This window comes from Cetorhinus maximus, chromosome 26, assembly GCF_964194155.1.
Source record: "Cetorhinus maximus chromosome 26, sCetMax3.hap1.1, whole genome shotgun sequence".
NCBI classification, from domain to species: Eukaryota; Metazoa; Chordata; class Chondrichthyes; order Lamniformes; family Cetorhinidae; genus Cetorhinus; species Cetorhinus maximus.
The window spans coordinates 39,098,396-39,114,028 of NC_135904.1; the positions used below are offsets into that span (position 1 = coordinate 39,098,396).

Here is a 15,633-nt window from a genome sequence, read left to right on the forward strand (position 1 = left end):
TCAATATTCATTTCTATTTTTTATCCACTTATTTTTATTCATTTTTATTTTCATTCATTCATTTTTTTTATCCCTCCCCTTTTAATCCCATTTTCAATCCCTTTTTTTCCCCCCAACACCGCCCCCTCCCCACATCCCCACAAGGACCATCTGTTACTTGTTCATGTTGTTCTTTTCAGAGTGCTTACCCTTGTCCTGCTGTTATCACGTTCTGCTTTCTTACCTTTATGCCACTATCAGCACTTTTTTTTTATCCCTTACCACTACCATTAACTCTACCCTTGTCCTTTTGTCTATGACATCTTTGTCAATCTCTTCTTTGCCTCCACCTATCACTGGCCTTCTATCCAGCTTCACCTGCTCCACCCCCCTTAAACAGTATAAATTTCATCACATTTCTACTTCTCTTTAGCTCTGAAGAAGTCATACAGACTCGAAATGTCAACTCTGTTTCTCTCTCCACAAATGCTGTCAAACCTGCTGAGTTTTTCCAGCGTTTTCTGTTTTTGAAGCAAAGTATTTGTTCATTTCATCTGCCATTTTCTTATTATCTATTATTATCACTCCATAGAGGACCAACACTCACTTTACTTATTCTTTTCCTTTTGAAATACCTGTTGAAACTCCTGCTATCCATTTTTGCATTCCACACTAGCTTCCTCTCATACTGTGATTTATTTCTTTGACCTTTGAGTCATTCTCTGCTGTTATTTATATCCTGATCTGACCTGCCATTCATCTTCGCAGTTATATGCTTTTTCCTTAAGTTTGATGCTTTCCTTAACTTCTTCAGTTAACCATGGATGGCAGGTCCTCCCTGTAGAATGTTTCTTTATAGTAGGAATATACTTATTCTGACTATTCCAAAATATCCCCTTAAATGTCTGCCACTGCTTCTCGATTGATTCAGCCTCTAGCCTAGTACCCCAGTTCACATCAGCTAGCTCAGCTTTCATGCCCACGTAGTTGCCCTTAAGCTTAAAAAACCAGTCTTAGACCCAATCTTCTCCCTTTCATAACTGAATGTAAAATTCAATCATATTGTGATCACTGCTACCTGGGGTGCTTTTACTCTGAGGTCATTATTTAATACTGTCACATTACACAGTACCAAGTTTAATATAACCTGCTCTCCGGTTGGTTCCAGAACACGCTGCTCTAAGAGGTGAGAGTGGCTGCCCTTGACATCAAGGCAGCATGTGACCGAGTGTGGCATCAAGGAGCCCAAGCAAAATGGAGTCCATGGGAATTAGGGGGAAAACTCTGCTGGTTAGAGTCATACCTAGCACAAAGGAAGATGTTTATGGTTGTTATAAGCTAATCATCTCAGCTCCAGGACATCACTGCAGCAGTTCCTCAGGGTAGTGTCCTAGGCTTAACCATCTTCAGCTGCTTCATCAATCACCTTCCCTCCTTCATAAGGTCAGAAGTGGGGATGTTCGCTGATGATTTCATTACCAATGCTAAATCCCCCACTATCAACTTCCTGGGGGTTTCCGTTGATCAGAAACTGAACTGGACTAGCCATATAAATACTGTGGCTACAAGAGCAGGTCAGAGGCTAGGAATCCTGCAGCGAGTAACTCACCTCCTAACCCCCCAAAACCTGTCCACCATTTACAAGGCACAAGTCAGGAGTGTGATTGAATACTCTCCACTTGCCTGGATGAGTGCAGCTCCTACAACACTCAAGAAGCTTGACACCATCCAGGGCAAAGCAGCCCACTTGATTGGCACCACATCCACACTGCGGGAACTCACCTAGCCACCTTAAACAGCACCAAACCCATGACCACTAACATCTTGAAGGACAAGGGCAGCTGACACATGGGAACACCACCACCTGGAAGGTCCCCTCCAAGCCACTCACCATCCTGACTTGGAAATATATCGCCGTTCCTTCACTGGTACCAGGCAAAATCCTGGAACTCCCTCCCTAACAGCACTGTGGGTGTACCGACACCACATGGACTGCAGTGGTTCAGGAAGGCAGCTCATCATCACCTCCTCTGGGGCAATTATGGATGGGCATTAAATGCTGGCCTAGCCAGCGACACCCACATCCCATAAAGGAATAAAAAATAATCCTGGAACTTCCTCCCTAACAGCACTGTGGGTGTACCTACAGGACTAGGCCACTCGGCCCCTTGAGTTGCTCTATTATTCAATAAGATCATGACTGATCTGAATGTAACCTCAACCCCACATTCCTGCCTACCCCAGATAACCTTTCACCCCCTTGTTAATCAAGAATCTATCTAGCTCTGCCTTAAAAATATTCAAAGACTCTGCTTCCACTGCCTTTTGAGGGAGAGAGTTCCAAAGACTCACAACCCTTTGAGAGAAAAAATTTCTCCTAATCTCTGTCTTAAATGGGTGACCCTTTATTTTTAAACAGTGACCCCTAGTTCTAGATTCTCCCACGAGAGGAAACATCCTCTCCACATCCACCCTGTCAAGACCCCTCAGGATCTTAAAGGTTTAAATTAAGTCGCCTCTTACTCTTCTAAACTCCAGTGGATAGAAGCATAACCTGTCCAGCCTTTCCTCATAAGACAACCAGCCTATTCTTGGTATTAGTCCAGTAAACCTTCTCTGAACTGCTTCAAATGCATTTACATCTTTCTTTAAATAAGGAGACCAATACTGTACAAAATACTCCAAATGTGGTCTCACCAATGTCCTGTACAACTGAAGCATAACCTCCCTACTTTTATAATCAATTCCTCTCACAATAAATGATAACATTCTATTAACTTTCCTAATTACTTGCTGTACCTGCATATGAACCTTTTGAGATTCATGCACAAGGACACCCCGATCCCTCTGAATCTCAGAGCTCTGCAACCTCTTACCATTTAGATAATAAGCTTCTTTTTTATTCTTCCTGCCAAAATGAACAATTTCACATTTGCCCACATTATACTCCATTTGCCAGATCTTTGCCCACTTACATAACCTATCTATGTCACTTTGTAGCCGCCTTATGTCCTCTTCACAATTTACTTTCCAACCTATCTTTGTGTCGTCAGCAAATTTAGCCACCATTCCTTCATTCAAGTCATTTATATAAATTATAAAAATTTGAGGCCCCGGCACTGATCCCTGTGGCACACCACTCATCACATCCTGCCAACCAGAAAAAGACCCGTTTATGCCAACTCTCTGCCTCCTGTTAGCCAGCCAACCTTCTATCCATGCCAATATGTTACCCCCTACACCATGAGCTTTTATTTTCTGCAATAACCTTTGATGTGGCACTTTATCAAATGCCTTCTGGAAATCTAAGTACAATACATCCACTGGATCCCCTTTACCCACAGCACATGTGACTCCTCCAAAGAACTCTAATAAATTGGTTAAACGTGATTTCCCTTTTACAAAACCATGTTGACTCTGCCTGACTGCCTTTGATTTTTCTAAGTGCTCTGCTATAACATCTTTAATAATAACTTCTAACATTTTCCCTATGACTGATGTTAGGTTAATTGGCCTATAGTTTCCAGCTTACTGTCTCCCTCCCTTTTTGAATAAAGGGGTTATATTTGCCATTTTCCAATCTAAGGAAACCTTCCCCAAATTTAGGGAATTTTGGAAAATTAAAACCAGTGCATCGACTATCTCACTAGCCACTTCTTTCAAGACCTTATGGTGAAGTCCATCCGGACCTGGGGATTTGTCAGCCCGCAGCCACGACAATTTGCTCAATTCCACCTCCCTGGTGATTGTAATTTTCCCGAGTTCCTCCCTCCCTCCCATTTCCTGATTTCCAGCTATTCCTTGGATGTTACTTGCATCCTCTATAGTGAAGACCGAAGCAAAATACAAAATACCTGTTTAATTCATCCTCCATCTCCCTACTTTTCATTACCAATTCCCCAGACGCACTCCCAATAGGACCAATGCTCACTTTGTTAAGTCTTTTCTTATTTAAATATCCATCGAAACTCTTACTATCAGTCTTTATGTCACTAGCTAGCTTTCTCTCAGTTCCTCCCTCCCTCCCATTTCCTGATTTCCAGCTATTCCCTGGATGTTACTTGCATCCTCTATAGTGAAGACCGAAGCAAAATACCTGTTTAATTCATCCTCCATCTCCCTACTTTTCATTACCAATTCCCCAGACGCGCTCCCAATAGGACCAATGCTCACTTTGTTAAGTCTTTTCTTATTTAAATATCCATCGAAACTCTTACTATCAGTCTTTATGTCACTAGCTAGCTTTCTCTCATTCTTTAATTTTTCCCTCATTAATCTTTTTGTCGTTCTTTGCTGTTTGCTGTCCTTTATATTCTTTCCACCCTTCAGATGTGCCACCTGTCTTTGCGCAATGATATGCTTTTTCATTAAGTTTGATACTGTCTTTAACTTTCTCAGTTAACCACGGATGGTGGGCCCTCCCCTTGGAATGTTTCTTTCTCGTTGGAATGTATCTATTCTGTGTATTCTGAAATATCCCTTTAAATGTCTGTCGCTGAACTTCTTTTGACATATCCCTTAACCTCATTTGCCAGTTCACTTTAGCTAGCTCTGCTTTCATGCCCTCATTATTGCCCTTATTTAAGTTTTAAATATTAGTCTTGGATGCACTCATTTCTCTCTCAAAATGAATGTAAAATTCAAACATATTATGATCGCTGCTACCTAGGGGTGTCTTCACTAGGAGGTTATCAATTAATCCTATCTTGTCGCTCAATACCAGGTCTAGTATAGCCTGCTCTCTGGTTAGCCCCAGAATGTGCTATTCTAAGGAACTATCCCAAAAACATTCTATGAACTCCTCATCTATGCTACCTTTTCCCATCTGATTTTTCCAGTTTATATGTAGATTAAAATCCTCCATGATTATTGCTGTACCTTTCTGGCAAGCTCCCATTATCTCTTCTTTTATATTGTCTCTTATTGTGTAGTTACAATTAGGGGGCCTGTACACCACTCCCACAAGTGACTTCTTGCCTTTATCTTTCCTCATCTCAACCCAAACCGCTTCTACATCCTATTTTCCTGAACTTAAGTCATCCCTCTCTAATACCGTCATCAATTAACAGAGCCGCCCCTCCACCTTTTCATAGCTTCCTGTCCTTCCTAAAAGTCACATACCCTTCAATATTCAGCTCCCAATCTATGTCATCCTGTAGCCATGTCTCTGCAATAGCTATCAGATGGTACTTATTTATTTTTTTGTGCTATCAGTTCATCTGTTTTGTTTCGAATGCTACATGCATTTCAGTCATCAGTCATGCTACAGTCATCTCAGCTCCAGGACATCACTGTAGGAATTCCTCAGGGTAGTGTCCTTGGCACAACCATCTTCAGCTGCTTCATCAATGACCTTCCTTCCACCATAAGGTCAGAAGTGGGGATGTTCGCTGATGATTGCACAATGTTCAGCATCGTTCGTGACTCCTCAGATACTGAAGCAGTTCATGTCCAAGAGCAGCAAGACCTGGACAACATCCAGGCTTGGGTTGACAAGTAGCAAGTAACATTCGCACCACACAAGTGTCAGGCAATGACCATCTCCAACAAGAGAGAATCCAACCATCGCCTCTTGATGTTCAATGGCATTAGCATCACTGAATCCCCCACTATCAACATCCTGGGGGTTACCATTGACCAGAAACTGAACTGGACTAGCCATATAAATACTGTGGCCACAAGAGCATGTCATAGGCTAGCAATAGTGCGATGAGTAACTCACCTCTTGACTCCCCAAAGCCTGTCCACCATCTACAAGGCACAAGTCAGGAGTGTGATGGAATACTCCACACTTGCCTGGATCTGTGTAGCTCCCACAACACTCAAGAAGTTTGACACCATCCAGGAGAAAGCAGTCCACTCGATTGGCACCACATCCATAAGCATTCACTCCCTCCACCACTGACGCACAGTAGCAGCAGCGTGTACCATCTACAAGATGCATTGCAGGAATTCACTAAGGCTCCTTTGACAGCACCTTCCAAACCCACAACCACTACCATCTAGAAAGACAAGGGCAGCAGCTAGACGGGGACACCACCACCTGGAAGTTTCCCTCCAAGACACTCACCATCCTGAACTGGAAATATATTGCCATTCCTTCACTGTTGCTTGTGCAAAATCCTGCAGCACTGTGGGTGTACCCACAACACACGGACTGCAGCGGTTCAAGAAGGCAGCTCACCACAGCCTTCTCAAGGGCAACTAGTAATGGGCAATAAATGCTGGCCCAGCCAGCGAAGCCCACGTCCCGTGGATGAATAAAAAAAATATACACATTGAATTTCTGGCGTCAGTGCAACAATCCTGGTGATTTTAGAAGCCTCCTTCCAATGCTTCTTAAAATCAGGCCAGTGGCTGGTCCCTGTTCCCATCGTGCATATGGTCTTGGGCATCTTTTTCAGAGTGGATTCCTCCTTCCATTCTCACACCAGTTTTTCACCAATATCCAATTCCCTCGCTGCAGCACAGTTATTTGATGAGTTAGCAAATGTTACAAAGTTTAGCTTGAAACCAGCTTTATATTTAATTATTTTTACCGTAGGATCCATTTCTGTTCGTCGTTCACCACAGGTGGTCTACTCTGTGTGGGCGTGTCTTAAACTCCCAGGTATCTTCTTAACAACATGGCCTGTATCGCCTGCTTGATCCCCTGGGCTAACTTATAAGGCGAGTAAAGCTTGCATTTCTGAGGTGTAAAACTGAGGCTGACTCTTGATATGAGTCTAGCACTTTTTGGCAGAAAAGCGGGAGGGGAGGGGTCGACATATACTCAGTGTAGGCCTAAACATAATTTTTAGCGCCAAAAAAATGGCACAGTCTACAGCATGTTAATGGTCTAGACTTGGGTGTACAGGGCACAATATCACAATCTGCAAATGCAATATGAACTGTGCAGAGGATAGTGATGAACTTCAAGAGGACAAAAGACTGGCTGGTGGAATGGGTGGGCATGTGGCAGATGAAATTTAATGCAGAAAACTACGAAGTGATTCAGTTTGGTAGGAAGAATAAGGAGAGGCAACATGAAATACAGGATACAATGTGTGTCTAGGGTATATGTGCACAAATCAGTGACGGCAGCAGGGAAGGTTAACAAAGTGGTTAAAGAGACATATGAAATCCTGGACTGTATGAATAGGGGCATAGAGTACAAAAACAAGGAAGTTATGATGAACCTTTATAAAACATTAGTTTGGCCTCAAATGGAGTATTGTATTCAGTTCCGGGCACTGTACTTTAGGAAAGATTTGAAGGTATTAGAAAGGTGCAGAAAGATTCATGGGAATGGTTCCAGGAATAAGGAACTTCAAATATATAAGTAGATTAGAGAAGCTTGTTCTCCTGAAGAGAAAGTTGAGAGGAAATTTGATAGAGTTGCTCAAAACCATGAGGGTTCTGGACAGAATAGATGGGGCGGAACTGTTCCCATTGGCAGAAGGGTTGAGAACCAGAGGACACTGATTTAAGGTGAATGGCAAAGAACCAAAGGAGACACGGGGAAATGTTTTTTTACACTAGTGATTAGGATGTGGAATGCACTGTCTGAGAGTGTAGTGGTGGCAGGTTCAATCATAGCTTTTAAAGGTAAATTGGACAGTTATTTGAAGAAAAAACAATTTTAGACCTATGGGGAAAGGGTGGGGCTGGTGGGACTAGCTGAGTTCCTCTTGCATAGAACTGGCATGGAATCAAATAAGTCAAATTACCTCCTATGCTGTAACCATTTATGATTCCACGATTCTCTAACTGATTCATTTAACTTTATTCCCCTGTTCCTTAATGCTGAATTGTTCCCTGCAGGAATATGATCCACATGTGACTTAGAATGTGTGTTATGAATATAATTTTGTTTGGGTGTGTATTGTGAGTACGGTTTAGTTTTGGTTTATGTTACGTGAATAAAGTTTAATTAGTTTGAATCCCTTATTTTCTTGGATCAGAACGGCCTAAATTTACTGCTTTGTGCAGCCCAGAGAGGCCATATAAAGATTCTGGAGTTTATTCTGGAAGACCTGGAAAATGTGTGGCTGGACAAACCTGACAACGTAAGTAATGTTTTCCATTTGAAGAGTTTAGGGTTAATTTTACAAAATTAGATTTTTTTCTTACGAGATCCAATATCTGGAATTCAACATTGAATAACGATGGAAACATACGCCTGAATTCCCAATGCTCATACATGAACCCCTGAATTCCAGATGCCTGAGTCTAATTGCTGATACTCTTGGAGGTAACGGAGATATCAGGAATTCATGTAAGAGTATCTCCGTTACCTCCTTCAGTCCTGCAACACCCTAAGAACTGTGTTCTTCCAAATTCTAGCCTCTTGTGCATGCCTTCAGTTGTTTAGGCTCTTAGCTCTGAAATTCCTTTCCCAAAGCTATTTGAATTTCCACCACTCCTGCTTTAAGGTAAAAGGAAATTGAGGAAACACAAGAGTCCAGATTTGGAGGAATGCAAAGCACTGGGAGGGTTGTGGGGTTGGAGGAGATTAAAGAGATATGGAAGGATGGTGCCATGGAGGGATTTGAAGGCTTGGATGAGGATTTTAAAATGGATGCATTGATGGACCAGGAGCCAGTGTAGCTCAGTAAGCACAAGGGTACTGGGTATACAGGGCATGGTGTAGCAATCCCCTAGAACAGGTGAACATCCATATTTGTTTCATCTTTTATTCTGTAATGTTTATTTCACTCTGTTTATGCTAATTTATGACAAAAGCTACCTCTTTACAGATGCAACGAACAGCATTACATCTTGCAGCAAGTTGTGGCAACCTAGAGGTGGTGGAATTCTTAATTGGCTCAGGCTGTGTCCATGGCTTGAAGGACAAGGTCAGTATGACAAAGGTTTGAGCTCACTAAGTTCACTGTCAGTGTGGGGTTTTTATACTCACCGTTATCACAGGAACATGGAAAAATGTTCCAAGGCGCTTCACAGCATCGTTGAAGAAAATTACACAGGGTGAAAGGAGGAGTTATCAGGAAGGATAACCAAAACCTTGTTCAAAGGGGTGGATTCTAAGAAGAGCCTTAAAGGTAGGAAGAGAGGTGTAGAGTTCAGCAGGGTTTAAGGAGGAAATTCCAGCGACTGAAGGCTAGTGAGTTCTGGGGATAGAGTGGGTCAGGGCCATGAAAAGATTTACACACAGGAATAAGAATTAAACAAGGTGGGAGAGGAGATGATGCTGCCACCTTTGTCCAGAGGGTAAAGAAGGACAGTGCACACCGTCATGGCCTTGACTTTAATTAGGCTGCTAATGTTGCTTAGGTTGCTAGGTGGAATGGGAAAAGCCTGTCTGGAGGGATTCAAACAGTGGGAGATTTGGGCAAAAAGTCTGATAAGACATTCAAAGATGTTGGCGAGGAAAGAGTAGTTGGATGTTAAATTGCAGGCACGGTGGGGGCAAGGGTGCCTTTTTTGTGGATGTGAGGGTGATGGTGTTTTTGATACCTGATGAGAGAATGTTTACAATGTCAACGAGCAATGGGCCAGGAAGGAATGTTGGGTGGTCAGCAGTTTAATGGGAATGTGAAGATAGAAGCAGGATACCCTGTAGGGTATTTCTATTTTTGGGTTTCTGGGCTCAGTTCAGTGCAACACTGAAGGAGTGTTGTGTTCAGATGAGAAATCAAACTGAGTCACTACGAATTCTAGTGAATCTAAGAGATTCTATGGCACAATGCAAGGAAAAGCAGCGAGCTCCACCAACATTTGGACCAATGTGTGTCCAGAGATTCCTAGCCCCTGACCTGCTCTTGTAGCCACAGTATTTATGTGGCTAGTCCAGTTCAGTTTCTGGCCAATGGTAACCTCCAGGATGTTGATAGTGGGGGATTCAGCCATGGTAATGCCATTGAATGTCAAGGAATGATGGTTAGATTCTCTCTTGTTGGAGATGGTCACATGTGTGTGAATGTTACTTGCCACTTGTCAGCCCAAGACAGAATATTGTCCAGGTCTTGCTGCATTTGGACATCGACTGCTACAGCGTTTGAGGAGTCGTGAATGGTGCTGAACATTGTGAACATCCCCACTTCTGACCTTATGATGGAAAGAAGGTTATTGATGAAGCAGCTGAAGATGGTTGGGCCGAGGACACTACCCTGAGGAACTCCAGTGATGTCCTGGAACTGAGATGATTGACCTCCAACAGCCACAGACAGCTTCTTTTGTGCTAGGCATGACTCCAACCAGCAGAGTTTTCCCCCTGATTCCCATTGAGTCCAGTTTTGCTAGGGCTCTTTGATGCCACACTCGGTCAAATGCTGCCTTGATGTCAAGGACAGTTACTCTCACCTCATCTCTGGAGTTCAGCTCTTTTGTCCATGTTTGAACCAAGGCTGTAATGAGGTCAGGAGCTGAGTAGCCCTGGCGACAAGTAGACTGAGTGTCAGTGAGCAGGTTATTGCTAAACAAGCACCACTTGATAGCACTGCTGATGACCCCATCTATCACGGATGATCGAGAGTAAACTGATGGGGCTGTAATTGGCTGAGTTGGATTTGTCCTGCTTTTCGTGCACAGGACATACCTGGGCAATTTTCCACATTGCCAGGTAGATGCCAGTGATGCCATCTGTGAAGCTGGGGACCTCCAGAGGAGGCTGAGATGGATCATCCACTCTAAGATTGCAAATGCTTCAACCTTATCTTTTGCACTGATGTGCTGGGTCCCCTCATCACTGAGGATGGGGATATTTGGGGAGCCTCTTCCTCCAGTAAGTTGTTTAATTGTCAACCACCATTCACAACTGGATGTGGCAGGACTGCAGAGCTTAGATCTGATCCACTGGTTGTGGAATTGCTTAGTCTGCCACTTTCTGCTTATGCTGTTTGGATGCAAGTAGTTCTGTGTTGTAGCTTCACCAGGTTGAACCTCATTTTTAGCTATGTCTGGTGCTTATCCTGACATGCCCTCCTGCACTCTTCATTGAATCAGGGTTGATCCTCTGGCTTGGTGGTAGTGGTAGAGTGGGGGATATGCTGGGCCATGAGGTTACAGATTGTGCTTGAGTACAATTCTGCTGCTGCTGATGGCCCACAATGCCACACAACACGATGGAGGGTATCCACAATGTGGAGATGGGACTTCGTCTCCACAAGAACTGTACAACAGTGGCTCCTACTGATAGTGTCATGGACAGATGCATCTGCGGCAGGCAGGTTGGTGAGGATGATGTCAAGTAGGTTTTCCCTCTTGTTGGTTCCCTCACCACCTGCTGCAGACCCAGTCTATCGCTCTGTCCTTGAGAACTCGGCCATCTCAGTCTGTATTGAATGGTGCTACCGAACCACTTTTGGTGATGAACATTGAAGTCCTCACCCAGTGTACGTACTGCGCCCTTGCCACCCTCAGTGCTTCCTCCAAGTGGTGTTCACCGTGGAGGAATAATGATTGATCAGCTGTGTGGGGTGGTGGTGGGTATGCAGTAATCAGCAGGCGGTTTGCTTGCCCATATTTGACCTGATGCCATGAGACTTCATGGTTCTGGAGTCAATGTTGAGGAATCCCAGGGCAACTCCCTCCCAACTTTATCCCACTGTGTTGCCACCTCTGCTGGGTGTCAGTAGGCAGGACATACCCAGGGATGGTGATGGGTGGTGTCTGGGACAATATCTGTAAGGAATGATTCCGTGAGGATGACTATGTCAGGCTGTTCCTTGACTAATCTGTGAGACCGCTCTACCAATTTTGGCACTAGCCCCCAGATGTTAGCAAGGAGAACTTTGCAGGGTCGACAGGGCTGAGTTTGCCGTTGTCGTTTCCAGTGCCGAGATCAATGTTGGGTGGTCCATCCAGTTTCATTCCTTATTCACTTTCTAACAGCTTGATCCAACTGAGTGGCTTGCTCGGTCATTTCAGAGGACATTTAGGAGTCGCTGTGGATATGGAGTCACATGTAGGCCAGACCAGGTAAGGACGACAAATTTCCTTCCCTAATTGACATTAGTGAACCAGGTGGGTTTTTAATGACATCCGACAACGGCTTCATGCTCAATTCAGATTGTTATTGCTTGAATTCAAATTCCACCATCTGCCATGGTAGGATTTAAATCCGGGTCCCCAGAATATTACCCTGACTCTCTGGATTGCTCAGCAGGTCTAGCAGCATCTGTGGAGAGAGAAACAGAGTTAGCGTTTCAAGTCTGTATGACCCTTCTTCAGATAGTCTTGAAATATTAACTCTGTTTCTCTCTCCACAGATGATACTAGACCTGGTGAGTCTTTCCAGCGTTTTCTGTTTTTGTTTCCAATTTCCTGCATCCGCAGGATTTTGCTTTTGTCTCTAGATTACTAGTTCGGTGACAAAATCACAATGCCACCACCCCCCCAAAAGCTACAATGCAGAACTACTTGCTTGCCAAACAGCAGAGGCAACAAGCAATAGACAGAGCTAAGAGATCCCACAACCAATGGATTAGATCTAAGCTCTGCATTCCTGCCACATCTAGTTGTGAATGGCAGAGGACAGTAAAGCAGTGGGAGGAGAAGAGTCCAAAAATATCCCCATCCTTAATGATGGGAGAACACAGGACATCAGAGCAAAAGACAAGGGTGAAGCATTACCACCACCTTCAGCCAGATGTGCCGAGTGGATGATCCTTCTCGGACTCCACATGAGGATCCCAGCATCAGGGGTGCCTGTCTTCAGCCAATTCAGTTCACTCCACATGATATTCATAAACAGCTGAAGGCATTAGACACTGCAAAGACTATGGGCCCTGACAACATTCTGGCAATAGTACTGAAGGCTTGTGCTCCGGAACTACAACACTAGCAACTAACTGGCAATGTGTGAAATTGCCCAGATATGTCCTGTCCACAAGAACCAGGGGAAATCCAACTTGGCCAATTACCGCCCCATCAGCCTACTCTCAATCATCAGCAAAGTGATGGAAGGCATCGTCGACAGTGCTATCAAAAGACACTTGCTCAGCAATGACCTGCTTTCTGATGCTCAGCTTGGGTTCCACCGGAGCCACTCAGCACTTGACTTCATTGCAACCTTAAACCAAACATGAACAAAAGAGCTGAACTCAAGAGATAAGGTGAGAGTGACTGCCCTTGACCTCAAGGCAGCATTTGACCAAGTGTGGCAAAACTGAAGTCATTGGGAGTCGGGGAAAACTCTCCAATTTGTGCAGTCTTACCTAGCACCAAGATAAATGGTTGTGCTTTATGGAGGTCAATTATCTCAGTTCCAGGACATTGATGCAGGAGTTCCCTAGGGTAGTGTCCTGGGCCCAACCATCTTCAGCTGCTTCATCAATAACCTTGCCTCCATCATAAAATCAGAAGTGGGGATGTTTGCTCATGATTGCACAATGTTCAGCACCGTTCACGACTCCTCAGATACTGAAGCAGTCCATGTCTGTATGCAGCAAGATCTGGACAATATTTGGGCTTGGCCTGGTAAGTGGCAAGTAATGACCATCTTCAATAAGAGAGAATCTAACCACCTCCCCTTGACTTTCAATAGCATTACCCTTGCTGCATTACCCACTATCAACATCCTGGGACTTAACATTGACCAAAAACTGGACTGGACTAGCCATATAAATACTGTGGCTACAAGAGCAGGTCAGATGGTAGGAATTCCGCTGTGAGTAACTCACCTCCTGACTCCCCAAAGCTTGTCCACCATCTACAAAGCACAAGTCAGGAGTGTGATGGAATACTCTCCACTTGCCTGGATGAGTGCAGCTCCAACAACACTCAAGAAGCTCGACACCATCCAGGACAAAGCAGCCTGTTTGATTGGCACCCCATCCATCACCTTAAACATTCACTCCCTCCACCACTGACGCGTTGTCTCAGCAGTGTGTACCATATACAAGGTGCACTGCAGCAACTCACTCAGGCTCCTTTGACAGCACCTTCCAAACCCGCAACATTTACCACATGGAAGGCCAAGGGCAGCAGATGCATGTCAACATCACCACCTGAAAGCTTCCCTCCAAGGCCCACACTATCTTGCCTTGGAAATATATCACCGTTCCTTCACTGTCGCTGGGTCAAAATCCTGGAGCTCCCTTCCTAACAGCACCTACACCACATGGACTGCCGCGATTCAAGAAGGCAGCTCACCACCGCCTTCTCAAGGGCAACTAGGGATGGGTATTAAATGCTGGCCCAGCCAGCGAAGCCCACATCCTGTGAACAAATTTTTAAAAACACACTTTGAAAAGCACCTTGGGATGTCTCCGGGATATCCTTGAGGAAGGAAGGGAATGGGTGACCACCAGGCAGTCCAAGAGAAACAGGCAGGTAGTTCAGGAGTCCCCTGGGGTCCCACTCGCAAATCTGTATTCCATTTTGGAGGCTGATGAGGGCACTGGTTCCTCCAGTGAGTGCAGACAGAGCCAAGCTTCTGGCACCACAAGCAGCCTGTCTGTACAGGAGGGGAGGAAGGGAGGAAGAGCAATAGTAATAGGGGATTCTATAGTCAGGGGAACAGATAGGTGCTACTGTGGCCATCAACGTGACTCCAGGATGGTGTGTTGCCTCCCTGGTGCCAGGGTCTGGGATGTCACTGAACGGCTGCAGGGCATCCTGAAGGGGGAGGGTGATCAGGCAGAGGTCATGGTACATGTTGGTACCAATGACATAGGTAGAAAGAGGGATGAGGTCTTGCATCAAGAATTCAAGGAGTTAGGCAGTAGACTAAAAAGCAAGACCTCTCGGGTTGTAATCTCTGGATTACTCCCAGTGCCACGTGCTAGCGAGCTCAGAAATAGGAGAATAGCACAGATGAGTACGCGGTTTAAGAGTTGGTGCAGGAGGGAGGGTTTTAGATTCCTGGATCACCGGGACCGTTTCTGGGGAAGGTGGGACCTGTACAAGCGGGACGGTCTACATCTGAACCAGAGTGGGACTAACATCCTTGTGGGCGGGTTTGCTAGTGCTGTTGGGAGGAGTTTAAACTAATTCAGCAGGGGGAGGGGACACAGAATGTTAGCAGAATAGGGACACATCACAATACAGTAAAACAATCAAGTCAGAGGGAATACAGTTGCATTAAGTCTCAAGGGAGTAAGGCAAGGCTGGATGGCCTCTACTTTAATGCCAGGAGTATTACAGGTAAAATGGATGAGTTAAGAGTGAGGATTGACACATGGAATTGTGATATAGTAGCCATCACTGAGACGTGGTTGAGGGAGGGGCAGAATTGGCAGCTCAACATTCCGGGATATAGAATCTTCAGGTGAGACAGGGGAGGGGGTAGAAATGGAGTAGGCATTGCATTATTAGTTAAGGAGTCAGTTACTGCAGTTACTATGATCATAATGAATGGCGGAGCAGGCTCGAAGGGCCGAATGGCCTACTCCTGCTCCTAGTTTCTATGTTTCTATGTAAGGAGAGATGATATCTTGGAGGGGGCATCGAATGAAGCTTTGTGGGTAGAGCTTAGGAATAAAAAAGGGGCAGCCACATTGTTAGGTGTTTATTATAGACTCCTAGATAGTAAGTGGGAAATTGAGGCGCAAATATGTGCACAATTTGCGGAGGTGTGTAAAAACAATAACAATAGGGTAATTATATTAGGTGATTTCAACTTTCCCAACATTAATTGGGAAAGACATAGTGTTAAGGGCTTGGATGGAGTTGATTTCTTGAAATGTGTACAGGAGAACTTTTTAGGTCAAT

At 44.6% G+C, this 15,633-nt stretch overlaps 1 protein-coding gene across 1 annotated transcript in view; it reads left to right on the forward strand.

The window, feature by feature from the left end:
• The window catches only part of ankdd1a (ankyrin repeat and death domain containing 1A), a 205,709-nt gene that overhangs the window by 36,577 nt on the left and 153,499 nt on the right, over positions 1-15,633 (forward strand). Inside the window, exons 5-6 of the mRNA XM_078530501.1 lie at positions 7,923-8,027; positions 8,718-8,817. Of these exons, the coding sequence (XP_078386627.1) occupies positions 7,923-8,027; positions 8,718-8,817 (205 nt within the window). The remainder of the gene's footprint in view (positions 1-7,922; positions 8,028-8,717; positions 8,818-15,633) is intronic.